The sequence below is a fragment of the Kogia breviceps genome, chromosome 17 (genome assembly GCF_026419965.1).
Source record: "Kogia breviceps isolate mKogBre1 chromosome 17, mKogBre1 haplotype 1, whole genome shotgun sequence".
NCBI classification, from domain to species: Eukaryota; Metazoa; Chordata; class Mammalia; order Artiodactyla; family Physeteridae; genus Kogia; species Kogia breviceps.
The window spans coordinates 9815727-9841522 of NC_081326.1; the positions used below are offsets into that span (position 1 = coordinate 9815727).

The 25796-nt window shown below is 39.9% G+C and overlaps 1 protein-coding gene across 2 annotated transcripts in view; it reads right to left on the reverse strand.

The window, feature by feature from the left end:
- CYP7B1 (cytochrome P450 family 7 subfamily B member 1) overlaps window positions 1-25796 on the reverse strand; it is a 177924-nt gene that overhangs the window by 5036 nt on the left and 147092 nt on the right. For both annotated transcript variants that reach the window (XM_059042613.2, XM_067017161.1), the window contains exons 3-5: window positions 18581-19168; window positions 17902-18108; window positions 7358-7533 (exon numbers count right to left, since the gene is read on the reverse strand). In XM_059042613.2, coding sequence (XP_058898596.1) covers window positions 7358-7533; window positions 17902-18108; window positions 18581-19168 — 971 coding nt within the window. The remainder of the gene's footprint in view (window positions 1-7357; window positions 7534-17901; window positions 18109-18580; window positions 19169-25796) is intronic.

The following is a 25796-nucleotide window of genomic DNA, read 5'->3' on the forward strand; positions in this document are numbered from 1 at the left end:
GTTAGGGGACAGTGAATCGTACTGGCCACCGAGGCTGCCTACCTAAGGATCCCGCGTGTACCCTTCTCTATTTCTTCCCATCAGCTACTGATGGATGAGAAGGATGAGTTTAGGATTTGGATGAAACAGATATTAAATAATAAGATTCACATTAGGCACTAGAGAAGAACTAAGCCACAAAATCGGTCTGGCTTCTTTTTTGATGTTGTACTGACTTTCTCCTATGACAGCTCTATTTAGAATGAGTGCTCTTTGGGTTAACTCTCTTGGTTTCTGATATGTTTTCACAAGTAAGTTGTATTACTTGTTCCAGAAAATTACGGGACTGGTTTATGGAGGGTGTTTGGTCCTCCATTTTAATTTACTCTCATGTGAGTTTCTGAGAGGACACTGAGTGACCTTATTTCAGCCCATGGTGAATTAAACCATTGATTAGATTAACGCACATGGCATGCATGACAATGACCAAGGCTTTCCTGGACACGGTGCTCATTAGCATTGGACCTGCTCTGCACACAACTTTGCTATGAACTATGAAGCCAAAGGCAAAGAAGCAGGTCAGACGGAAAGCATTTAGGTTATAGCGAAAACCCTACAGTTCACGAATAGATCCTGAATCCATCACAGAAGATGGATCTAATTTTCCCACTCAATGCCAGTATTCACGTCAGCAAAATCATTTCCTTTAAAAGTATTGGTTTTATCCCGATTTACCTAGGATACTGATTTTGATCAATATTCAAGCTTAGGAAACACATTTTGTGTGGTTTCGTTTCCACCCCCGCCCCGTAAACTTGCAAGTTGATGAAATCATAATGGCAAAATTAATCTGCATCAGAGTGCGAGTATATTTTCCCACATACAGTTCTGGGATATATCTGAATAGGATCTAACCAGTGCTAACCTAAAAGCATCTGTCCATCCTTGTAGTATGGATAAGGACATTCTCTGTGGACATCCACTTTGTTACTGGAGATAGGACGGCTATACGGTACTCTCTCCCAGTAAATCTTTTTCCATTACTGGGGCCCAAGCCTGCTGGCCTGGGTTCAGTACAGGTGCTTCCTCCTTCTCACTGACCAATCTAAGGAGACCAGCGCTCTTCCCAAGAGCTCCTTCCCCCCTAGGCCAAACCAGTTGATGTCAATTTTGCCACGAAATGGTTTTCTATTTTGAAAAGCTCTTACTGTGGTCAGTCCTATGGTTTAAGTCAGAACATGCAAAAGGAAAACTTAGCTTGGGTTATGACTTCATAGTGTGCTGATATCATAAATAAACCAGAAACTGTCATGGCTTTTCTATATTTCTTTGTGTACGTGAATGTGCAGCAGCTGAGAAGCCACAGTGACCAACAAGGAATGCTGAAGTGCTTCCCCAGCCCTGCCATGTTCAGTTAGTGTACGTTCAATTCCCCCAAACATCTAGCCAACCAGTAATGTCAGTCCTCTAGTTTTCCATCACCTTCCATTCGATTTTCTCACAATAAATATCATAGAAATTCCTATTTAGTTGTTTATATTATGAAACAAGAAGGGGAAAGGCCAACTTCTTTTGCTCTGTGGCTACCATTAAGCTCAAAGGGCATATGGGCATAAATAGCTTTTTGAGTCAAAATTTCTTCTCAGTTCGTTTTCCATTGCCAGGACATGGAGAACCCGAGCAGGAGCCAATTTTAGGAAGGGCTTGTGGCAGCTGCTAAGAATATAGTCTGGTTTTAGAAAAAAAAAGGAGGGGTGTAATAGTTTCACCCCAGAAATTCTGGGGTCACAGTGACATAGAACAAAAAGTTAGAAAGCTCAAGATGCTTTGATCTTTGATCTGGAACAACTTGAATACAGGATTTGTCATGTTGCAGTGACCATAACAGCTGGGTGCTTCACGATTAAAAAGGGTCAATTACGAAGTGAGAGAGTGGCAGGGACATATATACACTATCAAATGTAAATTAGGTAGCTAGTGGGAAGCTGCCACATAGGACAGGGAGTTCACCTCTGTGCTTTGTGACCACCTAGAGGGGTGGGAGAGAGGGTGATGCAAGAGGGAAGAGATATGGGAACATATGTATATGTGTAACTGATTCACTTTGTTGTAAAGGAAAAACTAACACACTATTGTAAAAGAGTTATACTCCAATAAAGATGTTTTTTTTTTTTAAAAAGGGTCAATTAAATGCAATATTATTCAATGGATAAGAACAGAGAAATCCTAAGAGAAAAGCATGAGACACTGAAATTCCCCAGCGCTCCTCTACTGATTGCTGTGGTTGTTCCTCAATGTCTTTCTTCTGCATGAGATCTCTCGAGGCACCAACTGTGGTAATCACATTGCTCTGGCCTCTCACTGATTTAGGAGAGGGTGCATGAACCCATCTCTCGGTGCCACAGGGGAGGAGTGTGTGGGGCCATCTGGGAGAAATACCCTTCTTGTGAAGAAAGAAAAACACAACAAAATGGTCCATCACTCTTCCTCCCCTAGACCTGCTTATATGTGAATATGATGCCTGCAAGCCTGCAGCTATGCTGTCGCCAGGCTGAAGCTAAGCCTCAGGAGATGGCACAGCGAAGAAATCCCAGGAGATGGGAGGTGTCACACTGTCTTATTTCTCTCCATATTTTCAAAGCCCCTCCAGTGTGCTATGCACAGTGAGGTTCCATATATGTCTGTTGAATTAGTGAATAAATGCATGGCAATAAAGTATATTTTAAAAGCAATCTTCGGGCTTCCCTGGTGGCGCAGTGGTTGAGGGTCCGCCTGCCGATGCGGGGGACGCGGGTTCGTGCCCCGGTCCGGGAAGGTCCCACATGCCACGGAGCGGCTGGGCCCGTGAGCCGTGGCCGCTGAGCCTGTGCGTCCGGAGCCTGTGCTCCTCAACGGGAGAGGCCGCAGCAGTGAGAGGCCCGCGTAACGCAAAAAAAACCACAAAAAACAAAAAAACAGCAATCTTCAAACTTTTGAAGAAAACAGAGATATTGAATGAATAAATAAAGATGGAGAGAATGAAGAGTAGATGAATATTAAAATAGAAAATGTTTACAAATAGAAAATGGTATAATATTTAGCACTAGAAATAAAGATTGGGTAGACGATACAATTTCCTGGATAGAGAAGAATTTGGGGTATGAGGGACTGAGCAACACTGCGTACCACCCTAATCTGTGTCCTCCAAATTTTATGTTTAGTTCAGTTCAACAGCTTTTTTTTAGCACTTCCTGTATGTGCAGCATTGAAGTTTGGTTGCTCAGTTTATGTTTGTATCCTTGACGTGTAGTAAATGGCACAATCTCTATTCGAGTTTGAGAGACAAAAAGTTATCGAGAGTATTTCCACATTTGTCATGACTAGTATATTCTAATAATAGCGGAAATAATCGAAAGAATGTTGATACAACAATTTTTATAGTGATTTAGAATTTTTTCAAGGGCTTTCAAATTCATCACTTTATAATCCTTACACCTCTGAGAAGTAGGTTAGGTAGACTTGCATGAGGTCAAATAAGACTTTTCATCTTCAGAGCTTTGGTGGGGGGTTGGGGGTACGCCAAAGGCTTTGTAAGTACTTTGTTGTTTCCCTGTGTCCTTACTTTAGGAGGCTGTATGGTTAAGGTAATGTGTTACCATCTTAAATGTTGGCTGTTTCTTCCCTATGGCCCAGCCCTTTATACCTCAGCACCTCCACAGGAAAACCAACCAATAGATCTGGTCTTCTCCATAGCTCTATTTTTGGATGCTGCATTTTGGCAGAAAAGTAATCATCACCATTTACTGATTACTTGAGAGCCAGTGGCTAGAATTCTGGCTGACAACTGACAGACTTGAAGAAGCCTTCATAAAATTTTTAAAAAGTATCCATTCCTAGTTAATTAAGAGATCATCTAGATTTTCTTGGGTAGCATTTAGACCGATACAGAAAGAAAAAAAGAGAATTGGGAACTGGTGTTTCCTTTTGCTCTCTCTCTCACTGTTTTACTTTGCTGTGCCATTTTTTTTTTTTTTTTCCACATCAGCACGTGCCACCTGACTGGCTAACATTACAATAAGCTAAGGAACCCATATTCAGGAAAAGAATAATTCTTAACACAGTTTACATGTTGGTAGCTTACAGGCCCAATTAGGTTCCCAAACGTTTTTTTGTTTAGCCTACATTGTGTTTTAAACTTAATTTCTCCAAACATTTAAAAATTCTAAGCTTCACCCAGAAATCTGAAGTTTAAAAAAACTAATAAAAATGACTTGGTCACATCAGGTCTACATGCTTGTTAAGGACTGAGGGTTGGTTCCAAAGTAGCCACATGGTCTCCCTTAGATGCCTCCTGGGCTGTCCTTTCACCAGAGTTCTTACCACCCCCGACAGTATTGCTATATTTACAGACAAGCCACCTCATCTATTGGATCTAATTAGGCCCAGGACACATTTGGATGTGCGATAGCTGTAGTGATTTAACATTTTACCTGAAGTATATTTTCACTTTCAGAACATTCATCCAGCTCAGCACCTCCCATTTATTCCCTTCCATGGGTACTCTCCTCCATGCCAGGCACTGAGAATTCAGAGAAGGTAAGGACAAGGTCTCTCCCCGCCTGGAACTTACAATATATGGATGCACAGGCAAAGAAGTAATTGCAAAATACCGTGGGGTGTGCCCCATACCAAAGGTACACCCAGGCCCCAGAGGGAGCATTCTCTGAGGAATGATGTGGAAATCAGGGACAAAGAAGAGGTGATTAAGGGGGATTATTGTGGAGTCACCTGCAGTCTCTCGGTGGACAAGAGGAGCATTCAACAATAGAGAGATGGGTGAAGGGAGATATAACCTGTTTCTAGAATGTAATATTCTAGGGTCTCTTGGGCTTGAACATCCTGAAACCATGCCTCATTGGGTTGGGGGGAACCGATGTTCCACTAAGGCACCTCAGGTTCCACGTCCTCTGAGAATAACTATACTTATATCTGGAGTTGGTCTTCCTCATGGTTTTAGCCTAAGAGCTATTGGCTATTTTCTACATCTAAGGGCTGGTCTTCTCATTCAAGATCTGCAGGGTACAGAGGTCAGGCAGTGAGGAGTATGAACTTTGGATGAGCTCCCGGGACAGTGCTGTCCGTGACAAAGGCCAAGGATGGAATTTTCCAGAATTTTCTTCTCTTTTTTTTACTGTTAGTGCATGATTGTTTTTGGATGGGCATCTGTTACACAAGCATCTACAGCATCTACTTATTGCCATCCTAAGTTATTAAGAACAAAAGGAATCAATCCATAAGCTTGAGAGTGGTAAGGGCTCAATAAATGTTTATAGAATGAATGATTACATAAGGCCTTGCCAAATCATATAAAATTGGTTCTGAACTATACCATTTTTTTTTTTTCTGTGCCAATACCTATCAGCATTCCACAACTAATTTCAAGGAAACAATACCATAGCCAGAATTAGCTAGTTGATTTTAACATTAGTCAGGTATAGTTGGCTAATGTTAAGTCTAGTAAATAATAGAGAACGCTCATCAACTCAAGCTAGAGCTGCCCCAATGATGCTCAATCAGAGTTCACAATACTGCAGTTTTGTTCTTCCCACTGATTTAGTATGAGGCAAACCCGTCTGACTACTATTTACTGTGTAAAGTTCGGGCATTGCTACTTAGCATGCCACAGGAAAAGTATAAATCGACGCACTTTCAAATGTTCAGCTTTGATAGTTAAATTCCTAAAAGTCTAACTCATGGTCTTTTCCATCATGGCGGCAGGGTTGGGGATAGAGAATAGGAGGATCCCTAAGATCTTAACAACAGTGGTGATTTGGTCAACATTTATTATTTTTTGATAACTTTAATGTTGATTTTACTATTGTGACATGAATAATAAACTTGATGACTAGCAGGATAATCACATAATAAAAATACTCAGCAGAAATTAAATTGAAAATTGTAGATAGAAATGAAATTTTTTAAATTTTAAAATATTTTTCAAATATTAGCTATTTACTTGCTTTACTTATTGACCACCTAGTTACGTGTGGAATTTCTTTTTTTGATATTTACAAACGTGGAGATGAAGGCTGTTGTTTGCAAAAATGTTCATTCACTCACCAGTACCCTACTTCTGATTTGCTACCATCATTCACATAGCGCCTCTTCTGAAATACACAGAAACCATATGTACATTCTCCCCTCACTTAAAAGAGTTTGCCTTTGCTGATGAAGTAAATGCTAATTATCTCATTGTATTTCAAGTCTGTCCTTTTCTTATTAATTTCCAAAATTCAACAAGATTTTAATCCAGCCTGGCTGAAAAACATCTTAGAAACTGGGTTTAAAAGTGGTTCAGCTCGGGCTTCCCTGGTGGCGCAGTGGTTGAGAGTCCGCCTGCCGATGCAGGGGACACGGGTTCGTGCCCTGGTCCGGGAGGATCCCACGTGCCGCGGAGCGACTGGGCCCGTGAGCCATGGCCGCTGGGCCTGCGCGTCCGGAGCCTGTGCTCCGAAACGGGAGAGGCCACAGCAGTGAGAGGTCCACGTACCGCAAAAAAAAAAAAAAAAAAAAAAAAAAAAAAGTGGTTCAGCTCTAAACTGCTCAAAAAGAGCACCGAAGTTTCCGTTTGAAAAATGGCATTTTATGTACAAAAACCACTGCAGCAACAACGTGACTTCCTGAGAAGCACAGGCAGAAGATGACTGTGCTCAATTTGTATGCAGGTGGTGAACCTCTGAAGTGGTATTAAGGGAAGAGCCAAGGTGGATTAATTTCCAGTCTTTGATATTCATTAACTCCAGCTTCAGAAAAAAATACAAGGAGATGACACAATTACCCTCAGAGCTTTACCTGTGAGTAGCAGCTTTACAATCTCAAGTTCATAATGCCATCCTAATTGATCAAGAAGGGGCACATACCTTTAGTAAGAGGTGAAAAAGTAGATGAGTTTAACTCTGGCAAGGACGGTATCTGACTCTGGGACAGTCAACCCCACTCTGGAAACACTTAGCAGAAGAGTCATTATTTATTCTCTAAGCCACCTGTCAATAGCTAGCCCTCCATGGTTTTTAATAATTCTCTGCCAAGCAAAACTTAATTGAGGCCTAAAGTGAATAAAGTGTCCATCAAGGTATCAACATTCATATCATTTGAGGAAACTAGAGTTTAGTCTCATCGCTGTATTTCTCTTTATAGATCGCGAAACCTTTGAAAGAGAGATCCTTAAGGAAACCTTTCAGTAAACAGGAAAATGTTCCCATTGGAAGGAAAAACAATAGTCATTAAGCTCTCTCAAATTCTTTCTGGAACAAGATGGCAAGAGAAAGAGAGATCACGAGGGAAAGGAACGTGCGTGCAGTATCTAAGAGGGAGCAATACCGGCTTAGTGTTTATTTACCTCCGGAGCTTCAAAGATTTCCGGGTCATAATGTAAGACAGGAGGAAAGATGCCTATAAAGTCTCCCTTTCGCAGACAGCAGTCCTGGCTCTCTAAGTGTAGTGTCAAGTCCTCTTGAACGACGCGAAAGATGCCAGAAAAGGAGCATAGTCGCAAAACCTCAAGAATGGTGCTTTCTGAAAGAAACAAGCAAGCAACATTTTATTAAAACGTGACTGCTCCTGAAAAGTGCTCTCAATTTGCCATTAAGGCGCATAAACAATAGCTGCGATTGACAGGGAAATCCTTTCCCAATCAGATCCATTGAGCACCAGGAAGGAGCCAATGGGAGAGTGAGGAGGGGAGGGATGAGACAGCTGTGGCCCAGCCCCCAAAGCTTGGAGCATTTCACAGGCAGGAGGCCACAGCGCTGTACTGGGGCAGAAAGTCATTAATTAGGAATTTCGTAGGAAAGAATGATCTGCAAGAGAGGAAGTCTGTGTTGGGGCATACACACTGGAAATTAAAACCGTATCCCTGTTAAAGTGCACCACTGGTGGGTTATTTCACCAACCTTCGGAACAGTGACGCCTTCAAAGACAGGCTTAGGCATTTACTAACCGCTTAGGCAGTTAATAGTAAAGTAATTGTAGTAGTGCATTCTGAGATAGCTTAACACTTAATTTCTTTTATGCTAGTTGTAAATAAAATGTGAGTCAGCATTTGCTGGAAAAATTTCAAAGGGAAGATACTTTAATAGGAATCAGAAGAAAACCATATTTCCCCCGGCATCCAGGGAAAATAACAGCCACCATCATAACCTGGAAGCTTCCAGAAGCTGAATGTCCTTGCTTTCCCAGTGGCCTTCACCTTTTGCTCCTAGCACGACAGATTTTATGGCTAATTTCCGGCAATTTATCCTGGCAGTTTGAGGAGGAATTCCTTTGGGAATAATATGCATAATTTGCATAAATCATTCTGATAGCATGCATATCAGCATGTAGCTCCTGTCTAGGTCTGCATCTTTGCCTTCATAATCAAAACTGACTATGTTTTCACCAGCGTGAATGGGTCTTAGAATAAAAAGCTTGATTCTCTCTAATCAGCAATGTGAAAAAGAGCTCCAAATTGAGCGTTCTTTCCCCCTTCACATGGTAACAAATGGTTGTATTTATGGCTTGCAATTTAGAATCTCTCTCTCTCTCTCTCTCTCTCTCTCTCTCACACACACACACACACACACACACACACACACACACAGAGGCCAGTTTCTTAGTGTTCGGCAAAGGTCTGAAATGTAGAATAACCAATAATTCGATTAGGGTGGCGGGCAGGTCAGTGAGGGCTTGCATCAGCCAAAAATTAAAAATAAATGCTATTTCCCCAAAATTGAAATCTATGCACAGCTTGCATAGGGCTATCAAGTAGCTTTGGGGACCTTCTCCCAGGAGGTTTTTCCCTAAGCGTGCATTTGTCTAAAGAAATGAGGCTGCGGTCAGCTCTGTGTGGCCAGTGTGGTGATTCGATATGACGTACAGTGAGGCTGTGCATATTCTTCTGGACTGCCTTCGTTATTATAATCAGGCAGAGTCAAATCGGTTTGTTGGTGACAGGGCCAGAAAAGAACTTTGGTTTTGGAACATGGACTCTACTGCAGATAGCCACAAGGCACCTGACACGACGGATTTCAGCGGGCAGGACACCAGCGACCAACATTTCTATGGTGAAAAGCAAGGGTCAGCTTCCCATGTACCGCTGCCGGCTCATGCCGGATCAACAGCAGCGTAACATCATTTTAGCTTGTGGTGTGAAATGGTAGCTGACATATGCAGCAGTGCTGTGCCCCCACCAGGTCCAGGAGGGGTGTGGGAAGAAGAAATACAAAAGCAAAAGAATCGTGGGGCGGCCACTGTGACAGGGCAGGCATCCGAATAACACGGTCACATCCCATTGGCTGACGCGCTCGCGGTTAGGGTGGCAGCTTGCGCCCACTGCAGTATCACAAATGACAATTGGGCAAAAGCATATCTTATGCAGGAGTTAATCACAATAATGGAGCACAAAGTGTGGCTCAGCGGTCAGGTCATAAATGACAAATCTGTTTTACCTTCCAGTACCGGTTATGTGCGCGAGACGAGGCCGGCTCTGGATCGCAGCGATCGTGCTGAGAATCATCGGAGGACAAAAGTAAGGAGTGGCATTATTATCCACAAAGGAGAGGGGAGCCTCCGTGGCTCTGCGCTACAACGTCGTACAGACACAAAAGCCACAGCCTTGCCGCCAGCCCCAGGAAGAATGCAGGCAGGGCTATATATACGTTCAGACGAATGACAACTGCACAATAAAAAAAAAAAAATTGCGTAGCCTCTACTTGTAGTTGTCATAGTTGAGCAGACACCAGCCAGTGCCACTGACAGACCAGCTGGGCCCGGGGAGGCCTTCCATGCTGCACAGTAAATTATCCTGCACGGCGGAGCAACATCTGTTTCTGTGCTAGTGCCGAACAAACAAGGCAATTGAAAACATACCAAGGGATAGCCAAGCAACAGATGAACATGACCCTCATTTTTTTCCCCCCTTCTCACACTCGAGGTGCTAAACTTCATTGTGCAAAGCAAGCGCTCCACGAAAGAGAGGCCAGGTTGGTTTGATAAGGTGATGTCAGAGAGATTTTACCTATTTCCAAAATGGAAAGAAAAACCTGATAGTATTGTTATTCTTAGAAGCTTCTTTCCCCCTTCTATCTTCATTTCTTTTATACCAAAGCTAGCACTCAGTGCTCAATTCGCTCTAGAATTAAAAAAAAAAAAAAAAAAAAACTTTCCATACACTTATAAATATTCAGTCTTTAAACCTAATTTGCTATACTTAGTTCACATGCCTTCAAGCATTTGTCTTCCAATTTCCACTGAATAAATGCGTACTAATGAGAACTAAAGCAAGCTGCTGAGGCAAAGCTGGGTGACTTGGGTCTGGCCTGCCACCAGCTTGTGATAGGCGGGCAAATTGAGTTAAAATGAAAAGTCTTGTCAGCTGAAATTCAACATGGTAGCCAAACAGCAAGCTGTCAATCATCCCAGCCAAAACAAGGGACTGCAGGTAATAAAAGGTCATTGTGATGACTGGTGCACTTGGCTTTCATATGCAAGTTAATTTTAATTAAACATGATCTCTATCCGTAAATGTTTTATAAAACTTGTGCATAATGGGTTGTTAATTTATACTTACATTTAGCAGGTAATAGGACCCTCTACTTACTAAACGCATTGTAGAAAAATGGCTATCGAGAATGCAAATATTTGGGGGGTAATTTACACCAGGCACTGCAAGGTGCCAACAATTGCAATTGTGATTAAGACAAGGCTGCCTGTGTTTTATTAAGAACTGAACTTTACTGACTAGTATCACCAGGGAACTGGATTACAGAATTCCCACAATGGACTTACAATTCAAAGCCTGCCCTGTCTTCTTCACTTGGTAGGGAGATTTGTTTCCCTTTGCAGGACATAAAAATATTGTGATTAAGTATCCCTTCCAAGCAAAAAGCTGGGGAGAATGCGACGGGGAAGGAATATGGCAAAGAAAAGGAAATGCTGGTAGAAAAAGGAATATATACACTTTCTCTTCTGCCCTCATAGCTCAATTCTGGCTGTACTAATTGACAGATGATTCTCATTTGCAGATTTAAAGAGCTGAAGCCGTTTATGACAATCAATAATGCATGTTACGATGCAACTACAAATAAGCACATCCAAGTTTCTGCCTCACACTTAGGCCATGTCTGGATATGTGGAATGAATGTACTGTGACATGGCCAGACTGTTAATTTGGGTCATCTTAATGATTGGTGCAGACTGTCACACCATCTGATTAGCCACGGTGATCAGTGGATAGCGGCAGTGGCTGCAGTGAAATGAGCAGCCCAGGCCCTGCTGCAGTCGACTGGGGCTGAACACGCCGATGGTCTGAAAAGGGAAGGTGGACAGGAAAGGGAAAGGGGGCTCTGGAGGTAGTGTGTGCTAGAAGGGTGAGGGTGAGGAAAAAGAGTGAGCCTCCAGATGTGCGTGCGAGTTTTTACAGAACCACCTTCAAGACAGGGGAGAAGGTAAATAAGGCACTGTCGTCATCGGACAATTTGAAGCCAAATAACTACTTTTTGGCTCAACAATTGTGTATTTTAAGTAAAGTTAAAAACAAATCTGAACTGGTACGAATGCCTTCTTTCACTCTGCGCTGCAGGCATGGCTTTTGGTTTACTGCTAAAATACACAAGTGTAAATTCAACGTTTATAGAGTCAATAAATGTACTATTAAGGAATTTCTCTCCTCAGGGCACTGGGCCACTGCTGTTGGTGGACAACGCGAACAGAGAATATGGATTTGGCCTTCACAGACACTACAGTCTAGGTGTTAAGTCAGAAGGTACACATACACAGGAATGCTCTCCAGGATCCTAGTGAAGATACTGTTCAATTTTTGATTGGCTAACTCCAATGATGGCATTCAGAAAGTCCATTTTAGTAGCAAGTTATTTTTCGTACTGAGCTGAATTTTCCTCCCTTAAATTTCTACCCTTTAGAAAACACAAAGGCAAAAAACTTGAAGTCTCTCTTCCACATAACAGCCCTTTAAAAATATTTAAAGACAACGATCATGTCATTTATTAACTGTCCATCAGAGATGATATGGCCTCTAGTCTTTAATTCAATTAGTCAATATGCCTCTTAAAATGTGGCAGAGCTGGGTGTGCTATTTCAGTTGGAAAAGTGGAGAGGAACTACTTTCTCTGCCCTAGATACCACACTTCTATTAATATTTTGTTGGAAGCAGATGAGCAACAGATTTTTGAAGTAATAGCTCCACGGACTGGTGTTAAGCTTTCTGATATCCTATAGATGATCAGCTCTGACTGATCATTACAATCACCGAGGTGGTTAAAAAAAAAAAAAAAAGTTCCATAACCGGCCGATAGCATCAGAACCACTGCATTAACTAAAACCTTTAAATCAGTGGTTTTGAACCTTGGTTTCACGTTAGAGTCAACTTGGAAGCTTGTAACGCCATCAGCCTGCACCCCAGACCAATGAAATCAGAACCTCCGGGGGTGGGACCAGGTTTGAGTACTTTTAAAAGCTCCTGCGATGGTTCCAGTGAGCAACGAAGGTTGAGAACCACCCTCTTCTGCTGAGCCACACATCTCCTCGTTCTATTCTTACGCAGTTGATTTTTAGACCTAAGTACAATAATTTGAATTCTTATTAAATTTCCCTTTCAATCCTTTCAACTCCTGTTGCTGGCATTCATTACATTATCTAGCCCTCTTTGGTTTCGTGCTGAGCTGAAAATCTGACAAACATCCAAATTAGTATTTTTCACTTTTTAACCAATGTCTCCTTATGTTACGTATAAAAATCTCACTACCTGATTTCTGGTGTACGCTTTGTGGGAGATACCTCTCTCTCCTCCGTCAGTTAGAAATTTCTAACATGAAGTAGAATTTTTACCTCCTGAGAGGATTTTGTTAAACTTTACTACTGCTGTCTAAATTATAGACACTTTTAATTTTTCAAATACACAATTATTTTATAATATTGAATGAGCTTTTTCAAAATAACACCCACAGTTATGACAAATACATCACACTAAGATGTTAATAGTAAGGCAGACTGTGTGTGTGTGTGTGTGTGTGTGTGTGTGTGTGTGTCAGGGGGGGATATACTGGAACTCTCTTTGTAACTTTTCTGTAAAACTATTCTAAATAAAAAGTTTATTTAAAAAAAACCTTCAAAATTCTGATGTGAACCTCTAGCCCCAACCTCACCCTCAAACCCAACTGCATTTGAGAATTCGTGACACATACCCTAGTAAAATATAGTGGGCAAGGTCTCTGGTACATTTCTAGGGCATTTTCCCCTGAGTTGACAACATTTATAGGTTAGTGCTGAAGTTAGGTTGAGCCGGCATCAACTTCCAGCTCTGCCACTATCTAGTTGTATGATTTGGGTTGGTTAACTAATCTTTCTGCACTTTGTTACCCAACAATTAAGTGAAGATAATAATACTTGAGGATTTGATAAGCTATACTTGTGCTTACCTATGTATATATATATGTATATATATATATATGTATATATATATGTATATATATATGTATATATATATGTATATATATATATATGAGCTAGTACTTGATGATCATTAAATAAGCTAATAAAAGCCTGATACGTAGTAAAATAATAATTCTGAATATTATCATAATGTCTCATCCTGAAATTAAGAATACAGTTCACACTATACCATCTAGCCCACATTGTCTAATCTAATCATGTGCATATCACAGCTGGCTTTGATGAATCAAGATACAAAGAACTCCTCTCCCCTCTGTTTGGACAATGAAAAAAGACTCCAAAAATTCTGGTGTCAGATAGGTTTGAGGGAAAAAGCGTGAGTGTGGCCAGAAAACCCAAGTTAAAATCCTCCTTCTCTCCTTTACCTCCACGACCTTATTAGCCAAGTTACTTAGCACCCTGAGAATTTTCTCATCTGTAAAAATAATGACAAAATAATAGTTCCCCCAGTCCCCCAGTATCTTAAAGAAGATCATATGAAACAATAAAAGTCTATAAAATTGCTTTGAAATATTGAAGTCACGAATATATTTAACATGGACTATGTCTAATGATAATACCAGCTTGGTTCATAAGTAATTGAAAATGAAGAAAACAACATAAACATCATAGGCATGGCGATGAGGTTAAACATAATTTTGGTGATAACAATAGACAACATTTACTGAACCCACACTTTTAAAGTTATTTAAATACATTTTTCAGGTAAATCTTGAAGCAAGAAGTAGTACTCAGTGAGATTATTTGCTATCCATTTATCAAAACTTCAATTCTGAGAACTTTCTCTTCTCACGTTATCTTTTTTTCTTATATTCTCTCTGAATCATGTTTTCTACTTTTCTTTTTCCTGTATTGGAAACCTGTAGTTCTAAGTCCTACCTCTACCCCAGGTTCTTCTTTCCGGGAAAACAAAAACATTCTTACTTTTCTTTTAGAGTTTCTCAAACTTCCATTCTATCAGCAACTTTTCCTATGGAAATTTAGGCCCCAAGTAACAGTTATCTGAACCCCACTGTATATACTATCTTATTCTAAATTTATATTTAATTGTAGAGCCCTTTACTGAACACTGATATTCAATTTTGGTGAGGACCTGGTAAACAGAATCTTTATAACAAGTTCCATAAGTATAAAACAATATAGTTGTGTTTTTCTTCATCTAAAAGAAAGGGGTAGAATGGTTGTAAAGAAAGATGCTCAAGGGCACTGGAAAAAAGCATAAATCCATCACAGCCTCTTGCAACAGATGATTGCTTTGAATTGCGTTAACAGGCTTGATACTTGAAAGCCCACTTGATGCTACACGTTTTAAGTTTTGCTGATGTTGTGTGTATACTGATGTCAGAGTAAATCTGACACATGCGAGGCCTACAGGATTGGGCCACGAATATCAATAATATGTGCACGATGATCACATCACGATAAGCCTATGCCCCCTCGGGCTCTGTCTTCAAGGATCACTCTAAACAAGAGAAATCATTTTTGTTTAGGAATAACATACTTGTTTCTACAGCATTCTAACTTTCCTTTCCAACCTCGCTTTATTATCAATGCGCGATGACATGCAAAATCTCTGTAAAAAAACTCCTCTCCCTATGTTTGCTCTACCAATATCAAAATTCTCCTTCCTGGTTTTAAAAAAAAAATGCAGCATTCCTTTCGTCCTTGTGAATTCTTTTCTTACAATAATAAAAATTCAAGATATCGTTCTTTAAAGAAATTGTACTTAGAATACATAGAACTCTTTCTTTAAGGAGCTGAGATGCAGAGACACTCATCCCATGCAGTGCACTGTAAACATTTAATTCTGTAAATCTTGCCTTTCCTCATATAGTTCATACCCTTTTGATAGAGAGAAATACTCACGATAGAGCTATGACTAGATGCAGAGGTTATCTGTTGTGAGTCTGATTCGTATAAAAATTTGCTTCAATCTGCACTGAAGATGCAATCTGATAGACATTGCTTCAAACTGTCTATCTGGAGAAAGAAAAAATTGGACCCTATTATCTAGAAGATTCAATTCTCGTAATGAACAACACTGGCCTCTGCTGGTACCCGAGGTTGTGGTGAACGGGGTCTACCTTCTAGATTGCTGCACGTGCTTCCTGTACTCAGGTGGATCTCCAGGTGCTTGGGATTGGTGATGGTCATTTGTTGATGATAAGGGAGCTGTAAAAGTCTGAGGGCTCCTGGGTGAAAATCTCTACTCTAGTGATGGACTTAAATGGACCCGGATTACGGCTCTGGAACCTGCCATTTCTTCAGCTTGAATAAATTTAAACTTGTCTGCTTTAATACCACAATTTTAAAGTGGTCTTTTCTTTCAATAGTGAGAAGTTAAGAGTAAAAAGAGAGTGGATGAATTTCAACTAAATTTTAAGAGTTTATAACTGTGTTCTGAATACAAACACATATTCCTTAAAGTTCATTTGCTTTACGTCCCTGTATACATTATCTGACTCATAAAATGCAATTGAAATTCCTTGAATAAATGGGAAATGCAACCTTGATATTCATAGGAACCATAAATCTTCTACCCAGAAAATACTGTGTGTCTACGTGAAAGCAACTACCCAGAACTTTATGCAAAGTGTGTGCATTTGGTCCCCAGTCATTCAGAAAAGAAAAATAAAATAATATTTGTATTTTAATAATGCTGGGATTATTTTCCTTCTCCAAGCAAATATAAAATTACTTTGATAATGCACTTTGTTCCACAGCGGAAACTAACACAACGTTGTAAAGCAATTATACTCCAATTAAAAAAATAAATAAAATTACTTTGATAATGTATGCTAAAAACGGCATGACTGAATAAGCCAACTGTCACTCCACGGCAAGCTTTCCTGCCACTGACTCTGATGGCTCTTATCCTAACCAGTGCAAACAATCTCCAGAACACTTGGGCCATTCTTTTTTTTTTTTTTTTTTTTTTTTTTTTTTTTTTTTTTTTTTTTTTTTGCGGTATGCGGGCCTCTCACTGTTGTGGCCTCTCCCTTTGCGGAGCACAGGCTCCAGACGCGCAGGCCTAGCGGCCATGGCTCACGGACTTAGTTGCTCCGCGGCATGTGGGATCTTCCCGGACCGGGGCACGAACCCGCGTCCCCTGCATCGGCAGGCGGATTCTCAACCACTGCGCCACCAGGGAAGCCCTGGGGCCATTCTTAACGTCAGCTGGTGGTCAACACCGATCAAGACCTGTAGGGCCTTTGCTCCCAGAAGTTCCCATCAAAGAACCTGGAACATCTTTAAAAGGGAAAAAATGGAGGCCGACGCGGGCTAAAATACTTGCCTACATTGTCAAACGAGGGAAGCAACAGAGATAATATAAAGACTTGCTCCTACATTTGTCCAAAGGGCCCTGGAAGAGTGTATAGTAAAAGAAACTACAGGATGAAATGTCAATACAGACAAAGCAGAGAATAACTCGTTGGATTGGAATTTAACTTTGGGAATTAAAATTCATTCACATAATGAGAGTGGTCTCATCAAAACCAGAAAAGGCGAATCCGCTGTTATCAAGAGCTCACTGTTGGGCTTCCCTGGTGGCGCAGTGGTTGAGAGTCCGCCTGCCGATGCGGGGGACGCGGGTTCGTGCCCCGGTCCGGGAAGATCCCACGTGCCGCGGAGCGGCTGGGCCCGTGAGCCGTGGCCGCTGAGCCTGCGCGTCCGGAGCCTGTGCTCCGCAACGGGAGAGGCCACAGCAGTGAGAGGCCCGCGTACCGCAAAAAAAAAAAAAAAAAAAAAAAAGCTCACTGTTACAGGCACACAGGCCTACATAGAAAAAGAAAAGTAACTTAGTCACTTCTGACCTCAAACGTATTTGAAATAGTGACATTTCACATGAAGTAATTTGTAGTTGTGGCTTTTTCTTTTCCCTCCCTCCCTTTCTTCCCCAAGTGTGTCTGAATCATGAACTTCCAGTGGAAATCACTCTTACTGCATTTTTGCGAATCATAACACTGCAAGCTGTATAATACATCTTAACCTCTGCCTGAAAATACAGACACCATTTTAGGGAAGAGTAAGTATGCTTTGCACACAAGTTGTCTGTCTGAAATACTTTCTTTTTCAATCCCGAATACCTTTCTTGTTGAGATAGTCCAGCATCGTTTGGAAAGCATTAAAACACCAACAGATGCTCAGACTCAAGTGACTTGATAGGCATAAACCTTATTTTTTTCAAATAATTGCAAAGCTTTGGTTTAGCCTTTTGCATATACCTTACATAGTTAATTACCTAGGCCTTAATGTTTACATGCAATGAGAGTATCTACGGCTATAAACTACATAATTTATAATTGATGTAAATGGGTGTTATTATGTCAATTAGGCAGCTGTGTCCTCCACCTCTTGGTAAACAGCTTTGAGTGATAAACTGACTTTGCAGAGAGAGGTACCTTCTTTTCTTCATAACAGATAAAAATAAATTACCAAGGTAGACTAGGCTGTCCAACTGTTCTCTGGTGAGGTGGATGGAAAATCCAGGCCTTTTCTTTTGACCTGTTGACTGCAGCAAATGGTCAATTTCGTCACGCAGCACTGCCATAGCTTCTGGGTGCCGTAGAAGGTAATACATCGTCCAGAACATAGTTGGAACAGTGTTTGACACAGAGGCCCAGAGCAAGCCTAAATGATGTGCTGGGAGAAAATAAGTGAAAAGGAAGATTAATAGCGTTTATTACACTGATTAGATTTGCAGTGTGCTAATTAAAAGATGTTAGGACACAGACCCAGCCAAGGATCAGTGCATGCTAATGAGGACCAATAGGCTTCTGAAGTCTAATTTTCTGCCTAATGAGAATAGTTTAAAATGTAATGTGTGTGTGGTGGGGGAGGGGAGGGGGGATGAGATAAGAGGAGTAAGTGCAGCTCAGTTATACTCTTTCTCATTATCCCCGTTAAGTACCTTGCATTACCATCTCGGCAAAAAAAAAAAAAAAAAAGAAAAAAAAAATCAATTATCATAAAGGGTTGTTTCAGAGTAAAACATTTTATCATTAGCCAATTAGAAAGCATAAAAATTCTCAAGGTCACCATTTTATCTTTTTATTTCAAAGGTCTATTGTAAATTATTTTATTTTAGACAAGTCATCATTCAGAAATTTCTTACCTCCTATTTCAGTGTCCTTGGGCGTATAGTATTTCTCCAGGATATCTTGCCTCGTTTGAACAACTTCTGACCATCCTTGTAACTTAGCTAAGTTTTCTGTTGTCAATTGTTTTATAAGTTTTGTTCGAATAGACTTGATGTTTCCTAGAAGCTCAATGGGTATGCCTGATGCTAAATGTGTGAATTTGCCATCAAATTTAAAAAAATCATCTCTTAACTCAGTAATAAATGTTTTCCTATCGCCAGCGAGAACATTTCCATGTATGGCTGTAAATGTCATCTCAAATATTACTGAGCTGCAGAATGTCAACAAATATTCCGTGTCCCAACTTGTGGTTTTTAAGAGTTGTGGTTCAAAAACTTGTTTTACAGCCCGCATTGTGTTTTCCATCAGTGTGTCCAAATGCTTCCCTCGTAAAAGTTGATAGCTAGTATGAATCTTGTCGTTCAGGTCATGATATATCATCATCTTTTTGACAGAAAATACTCTCAATAAGAATTTACTAGTAAACATTTGAAAGCTTAATTTTTTATTTTTTACCACTGACTGGTACTGGAAAGGGTCCAGGATAAATGTTATGTAATTTCCTAAAAGAAATAAATGAGAACATGAATTCATGTGGTAGTAAAACAAAACAAGATATCTGAAATTTGAGAATATCTTAATCAAAATTAGAAAGACCTTAATAACTCACATCTCAAAAGATGCAAAGTACAATAAAAATCTATTTGATTCAAAATTCCACTACATATTTCCTTTTAAAATGGAAGATGGTGGGAAAATGCTAGAAGCTTGAAGTTAAATATTCTGAAATTCTTAATGATTTTCAAAAAGATAGATTATTCTTCAAATTTTTATTTTAACGAACTACCAAGATATTTATCTTTTAAATAGTCTCAACATTCATTACTTAAACCCTTCTCATATTTTTCCCCAATAATACAATCAGAAAACAAACAAGCAACTTAAATTGGTAAGATGCTACTCCTTTACTGATCACTTACACTGCACAAAGAGCTTTTTCATACTTGGTATTTATCTTAGCTTTGATTGGATACAATAATTTTAACTCAAATAAATGAAGACGTGGTACGAAGCAGGTACTCACAAATGAACGTCTAATTCAACACTAACAACAAATCACAAATACCAAAGTTTTCATTTTATCGATGAGAAAATAGTAGCTCAGGGAGATTTAGTAACACTTCCAAACTCTCCTATTGATTTGTGACCGAAAGAGGATTTCAAAACTAGAACCCATCCAATCACGCTTTCATCCATTCATTCATGCATTCATTCAACATTTATTGACATCCAGATACTCGGTTGGATCTCTTTACTTTTGAGATAAAAGATGTAAAGGAACCACTGTATTGTTATGGACAGTAACAGAGCAGAGGCGGGAACACAGTGTAAGGGCAACAGGAAGTGGAATATGCTTTGGTCTGCCTGGTGTTATCAACAAGGGTTCTTTGAGGAGGTGACATTTGGCATTTTCATATATCAGTCCAGACTTAGGGTACTGGTTAAAAATACAGATTCTTTCCTGATTCCTATTCAGAAGGCTTGAAGGTGGGACCTACAAGTCCCTCAAGTGATTCTTATAGGAAGGCACATTGAGTAACAGCGTCATACTGTGGTCTGTCTCTCAAAACTGGCATGGATCTTGGAGATTCCTAGTTGCACCCTCTCCAGCATTTATCAGCTAAAGAAAGTCAGGAGAAGCTAAGAGCCAAGATCATGCCGCCATTTTTAGTGGCAGAGCCTAGACAAGAAGACAGTCCCCACACACTGTTCTTTTCCTTACACAGTGCCGACTCCTTCTCACTGGAGGGCTGCTTTAAGACTCCTGCTAATTAGAGGTAATATGTAGGAAGTATTCAATGCTAGCATTAATAAGTCTTCCCTTTCCAAGAACACACATGAAATTTAGATGATCCTACAACTTTAATGCTTATTTGTCTGCTAGAAAACAGTAAATAATTAGACATGAAAGTTTGTCGAATCATCTATACTTAGCTCTTCACCTCATCGTTCCTGTGTGTGTGTGTGTGTGTGTGTGTGTGTGTGAAGCTTTCTTAGATGAACAACTTCTCACTTGTTATTTATGGTAACTCAAACAGCATCACAGAAATTAAATTCAATTTGGTACCAGATTTAGGATAAAGTTTTGAATAATTTTCAACCTAATCCTAGAAACAGGATAAATGTTTTTTTGTTTTACAATTTTAAAACAGAGTTTAAGTTTTTAGTGTACATGAATATACGTGCTATAATTCTTTTTCTAAAAATAAATCGTATGACTTGAATTGTATTCACTCTATTTCCCCTTAATTTATTTAATAAGGTGGGCCAGTCTAGGAATGAGGGTAAAGCTAGAAGTGACCTACTATCTATGCTGGTCAGACCCTAAAGCTGTATCGACAAAGTAAACCGGATTTCCCCACCCCCACCCCCACCCCCGGAGAAGAAAAAAAAGGAATCCATTGGATTTGGGCATATTTTATGACACCTGCTTTACCATGGCAGCTTAATTAAATAAAATTGCCAGCATCTGCCTGACAAATAATTGAAAAAAGAGTGAATTCTCTTACTTTGCAAAAGATATAATTTTAGGCAAGGCTGTGCATTTTCACAGGTGGTGATTCATACTTTTCTCCTTTCACCAAACAAAAGGACTTTGCTTATAAATATCTTTACAGAGTTGTTTTAAATTAGTCAGTAAAATTCAGAGAATGTGTAAAAGGCTCAGTCTGTAAAACATAATGTTTAGAGAATATTTTGAATTTTTTTCTTACCTATTTTCTATATTCATCAAAATCGAAGTGGAAAGGCAAAACTGTATTCAGCCATGGCAACAGAAGCCACTGGCTATTGGCCTACTGAAGTAGAGGCTTCGTGTGCTTTACAGTTTTTATCTAGAATTCATCAAAACTACACATATATTCCCTCTCTCTCTCTCTCTCTTTCTCTATCTCACCTTGGGGGTAAGGATATGGTAAGAAACTATGAGGTTAATTTCAAATAAAAACAGTAAAAGCTAAATGCAGAAAACTGTGTCTGGTTAGCAACCAGTTTTAATATTTTTTTAATGAACAGTTTGTGGCATACAGGTTCTTTTAAAAAATCATTACTGATTAGTTTAAAGCAATTTGTAGATAAAATTCTCGCTCTTTTCAAGACTCTTTACACTCGGAATCTGTATTTTCTTTTTCTCATTCTTATTTTGATTTTCTTCAACATCAAGGCATTATGCTTTACCGACTCTCTTATCTGAGTAAGATGTGGATTGCTGAGTAAGACCTTTTGATTTTCTGGATTTTACTTTTTGAGTGGGTTTGGAAGTACTAATAACACTGGAGATGCTAGCTGGCTTTCCAACTTTTAATCTTCAGTATAAACAATTTAAGCTAAGTTTTCCAAAATTAATATTAATTTAAACCATCTGTCCACCATCTGCTAACGTGAGATGCAAAACCAGAGTTTCTTTGTAATCTTTAATCAGACAGTTAGGAAAACACATATACATTCATAAAATGAATTTAAATTTCTTAACAAAGGAAATTTGAAAAGTTATTCTAAAGGCCATGGATTCTTGGAGCAAAAATAACTTTTGTTCCAGTGTGGTTTTATGTAAATGAATGCTAAGTGTCAACAGGCAAGTTGCCTAGTTCATGAAGATCACAAGATAGAAACAATATCCTTTGCTGTGTTTTCAGAAGGGAGAAGAAAGCTATCAGCAGTTGATGTGATATATTGATTTAAAGAATTTCAGAGTCAAAATGAGGCTCACTTTTGTAAAAAAATATACATATATATAAAACCATCCTTTTGAGCAGTAAATCTGAAATGGGGTCAACATTTTTAATGTATTCTTTATCAATAATTTCATTGTCTTCCGTTTTTAGGAGCTGGCTGGGCCTTAAGCATTCCTGAATAACCTGCATACGATCATTTACTAACTCAACAGCCTTTTCACTTCCTTCAAAATTACTTCTTTTTTTTTTTTTTTTGTGGTACACGGGCCTCTCACTGTCGTGGCCTCTCCCGTTGCGGAGCACAGGCTCCGGATGCGCAGGCTCAGCGGCCATGGCTCACGGGCCCAGTCGCTCCGTGGCACGTGGGATCTTCCCGGACCAGGGCACGAACCCGTGTCCCCTGCATCGGCAGGCGGATTCTCAACCACTGCGCCACCAGGGAAGCCCCAAATTACTTCTCTTAGGAAGGTGAACCTGCATGATGCCAAGTATGTCACTAAATGTTAAAAAAAAAATACGTCATTCACTCTGATGTCTTATACACAAGAAGTTTGACATCTGGATCATTATAACCTGAATTTTGATGCTTGCATTTCAGATATTTGGTGCTGTACAGAAATACATCCAAGAGAATTCAGAACAACTATTTGACTATTTGAAATAGAAATGCCCAGTCAAGAAATATGAGATAAATTGGAATTTTAAAGAAATGTTCCATAACTATAACCTTTTGATCTCCATGTTTAGCTGGCTCTTCAATAGCCGTTTTTTAAATGTCAAGCTGAAAATATTCATTAGAAGAGTGGACTATGAACCAACTTTTTATTTCATGAGGATGACCACATTATACTCCCCCTCTTATCAGGGAGATTTCGCTCGCTGCTGACAATGATATACAGTGGTGCTTCGCTGGGGTGACATCTAGGGAAAACGACTCCGCTGCACCACCACACAAAACCAATTAGAGAACTATTTTCTGCGACAGGTCACGAATTTACGTGGTTTCTCATGAAAAGATGTACCTTTTAATTTCTTTATTAAGATGACATCCATGTCCCTTGAGACTTCGGGGGATGACAATCATTTGCTCATCACGCAAGAACATACACTCACTGAAATCACATCATGGGACAAAGGTGGGAGACACTGTTCCTCGTTTCACATTTTCCAAATGAGCTATTTTGCAAACTGATCATTAGAACCACATACATTATAAGGATTTTTGACAGGAATTTATTCAAACTCTAGGAAGAAGCTAAAGGGAAGTAGCAGTTCGTATTCAACTATGGTTGTCTACTGTTGAGTTTAAAAAGATAGCCATGGCCAAATTATTTCGACATTAGAAATTCAGCAAGCTTCTCAGTATCTAAGATGAAGATAGCAAGTGAAACTGGTTTTTTTGTTTGTTTGTTTTCTTTTTTCTTCTTTAACATCTTTATTGGAGTATAATTGCTTTACAATGCTGTGCTAGTTTCTGCTTTATAACAAAGTGAATCAGCTGTACGTATACATATATCCCCATATCTCCTCCCTCTTGCATTTCCCTCCCACCCTCCCTATCCCACCCCTCTAGGTGGTCACAAAGCACCGAGCTGATCTCCCTGTGCTGTGCGGCTGCTTCCCACTAGCTATCTATTTTACATTTGGTAGTGTATATATGGCCATGCCACTCTCTCACTTCGTCCCAGCTTACCCTTCCCCCTCCCCGTGTCCTCAAGTCCATTCTCTACGTCTGGGTCTTTATTCCTGTCCTGCCCCTAGGTTCTTCAGAATCTTTTTTTTTTTTTTTAAGATTCCATATATATGTGTTGGCATACGGTATTTGTTTTTCTCTTTCTGACTTACTTCACTCTGTATGACAGACTCTAGGTCCATCCACCTCATTATAAATAACTCAGTTTCATTTCTTTTTATGGCTGAGTAATATTCCATTGTATATACGTGCCACATCTTCTTTATCCATTCATCTGTCGATGGACACTTAGGTTGTTTCCATGTCCTGGCTATCGTAAATAGAGCTGCAGTGAACGTTGTGGTACATGACTCTTATTGAATATGGTTTCCTCAGGGTCTATGCCCAGTAGTGGGACTGCTGGGTCATCGCATGCTTCTTTAGATTCTTTTCCCACGTAGGTTATTACAGAATAATGAGTAGAGTTCGCTGTACTACACAGTAGGTCCTTGTTGATTAGCTATTTTATATATAGTAGTGCATATATGTTAATCCCAAACTCCTAATTTATTCCCCCCCAAGAGTGACTTTTTAAAGTGAAGAATACAGTTTTGTATTATGAAACCAAAAGCTCACTCAGAATAGAAGCCCCAGCCATGGCCTTTATTTGTATTATCGTAAGTATTTCATCAGCTCTAAGGTATTGGGAATTTCCTCATCAAATATTTATTGTGAGTCAATCAGTGCTGAGCTCTGAACTAAATGTTGGCCGTAAAGAAGTTAGAAAATAATGAAGGGAAATAGACAAGTGAATTAGCAATACACTCACAATTTATTAAATGCCACGACAGAAGTGATACTAGGAGTAATTGGCGCCTGGAGAAGAGGCATCAAACATACCATGGGGAGGGAAATGGTCAGTGAAGGATTTTGGGAGGAAGCGATACGTGACGATGGCCTCAAAAGAAGCATCCAAGTCAGTCATCTTTCAAGGATGACTCAGAAATAGAAGAACAGCATTCTGGCAGAAAGAACCACACAGAAAAAAGAGGCACAAAAGGACATGGTATATGAGGAGGAAATTCCAGCAATTTGGTGTATTAATGGTGCATTAAAGTAGCAAGAGACGGGGCTGGGGAGGTAGGTGGAGCCTAGACCCTGGAGGCCTTCATGAGGACCACCATATACACCACAATGTCTCTGTCTCTAAGACGCATGGTTTTGTTTCCATTTCAGTTCTTCTGAAATCAGAGAGCATATAGTTACTGTTGGAGGAAACTTGCCAGTTGCCAGCCAAGGGAGTAAGATGCAATGAAACAAATACCACCCATTCATGTGGGAAATTGACCATGCTGACCATTTCATCCAGTTGGATCATTTTTTTCCTCCCAATGACATGGAAATGGTAGCACAAAAGGGAAGTTGCTCTATGTACAAAAGGTTGCTTCGGATACTTGGCAACATAATTACAGTACGAAGAAATTATCTAAATTCTTTAGGAATAGAACATAAAGTTACAAGGACTGTTAGAGAAAGATAAAGGGGGTGGAGCAAAGAAAGAGGCATGTGTAAATGTGACCCAGATAAGGAATGCTCAGCATCGGTGGAAGACCCAGGAGGTACAGTGTCAAGACAGTGGAGGAACAGCGTTTCGAGAAGGAATGAGGGGTCAGCTTTGTGCACCAGACAGAGAAGTCCAGGCAGGTGATGGCCCATGAATGACCTCAGCAAGGCACAAAGCTGGTTACAGCTAGGAGGTCTCTGGGGAGCTAAACAACCGGGGGC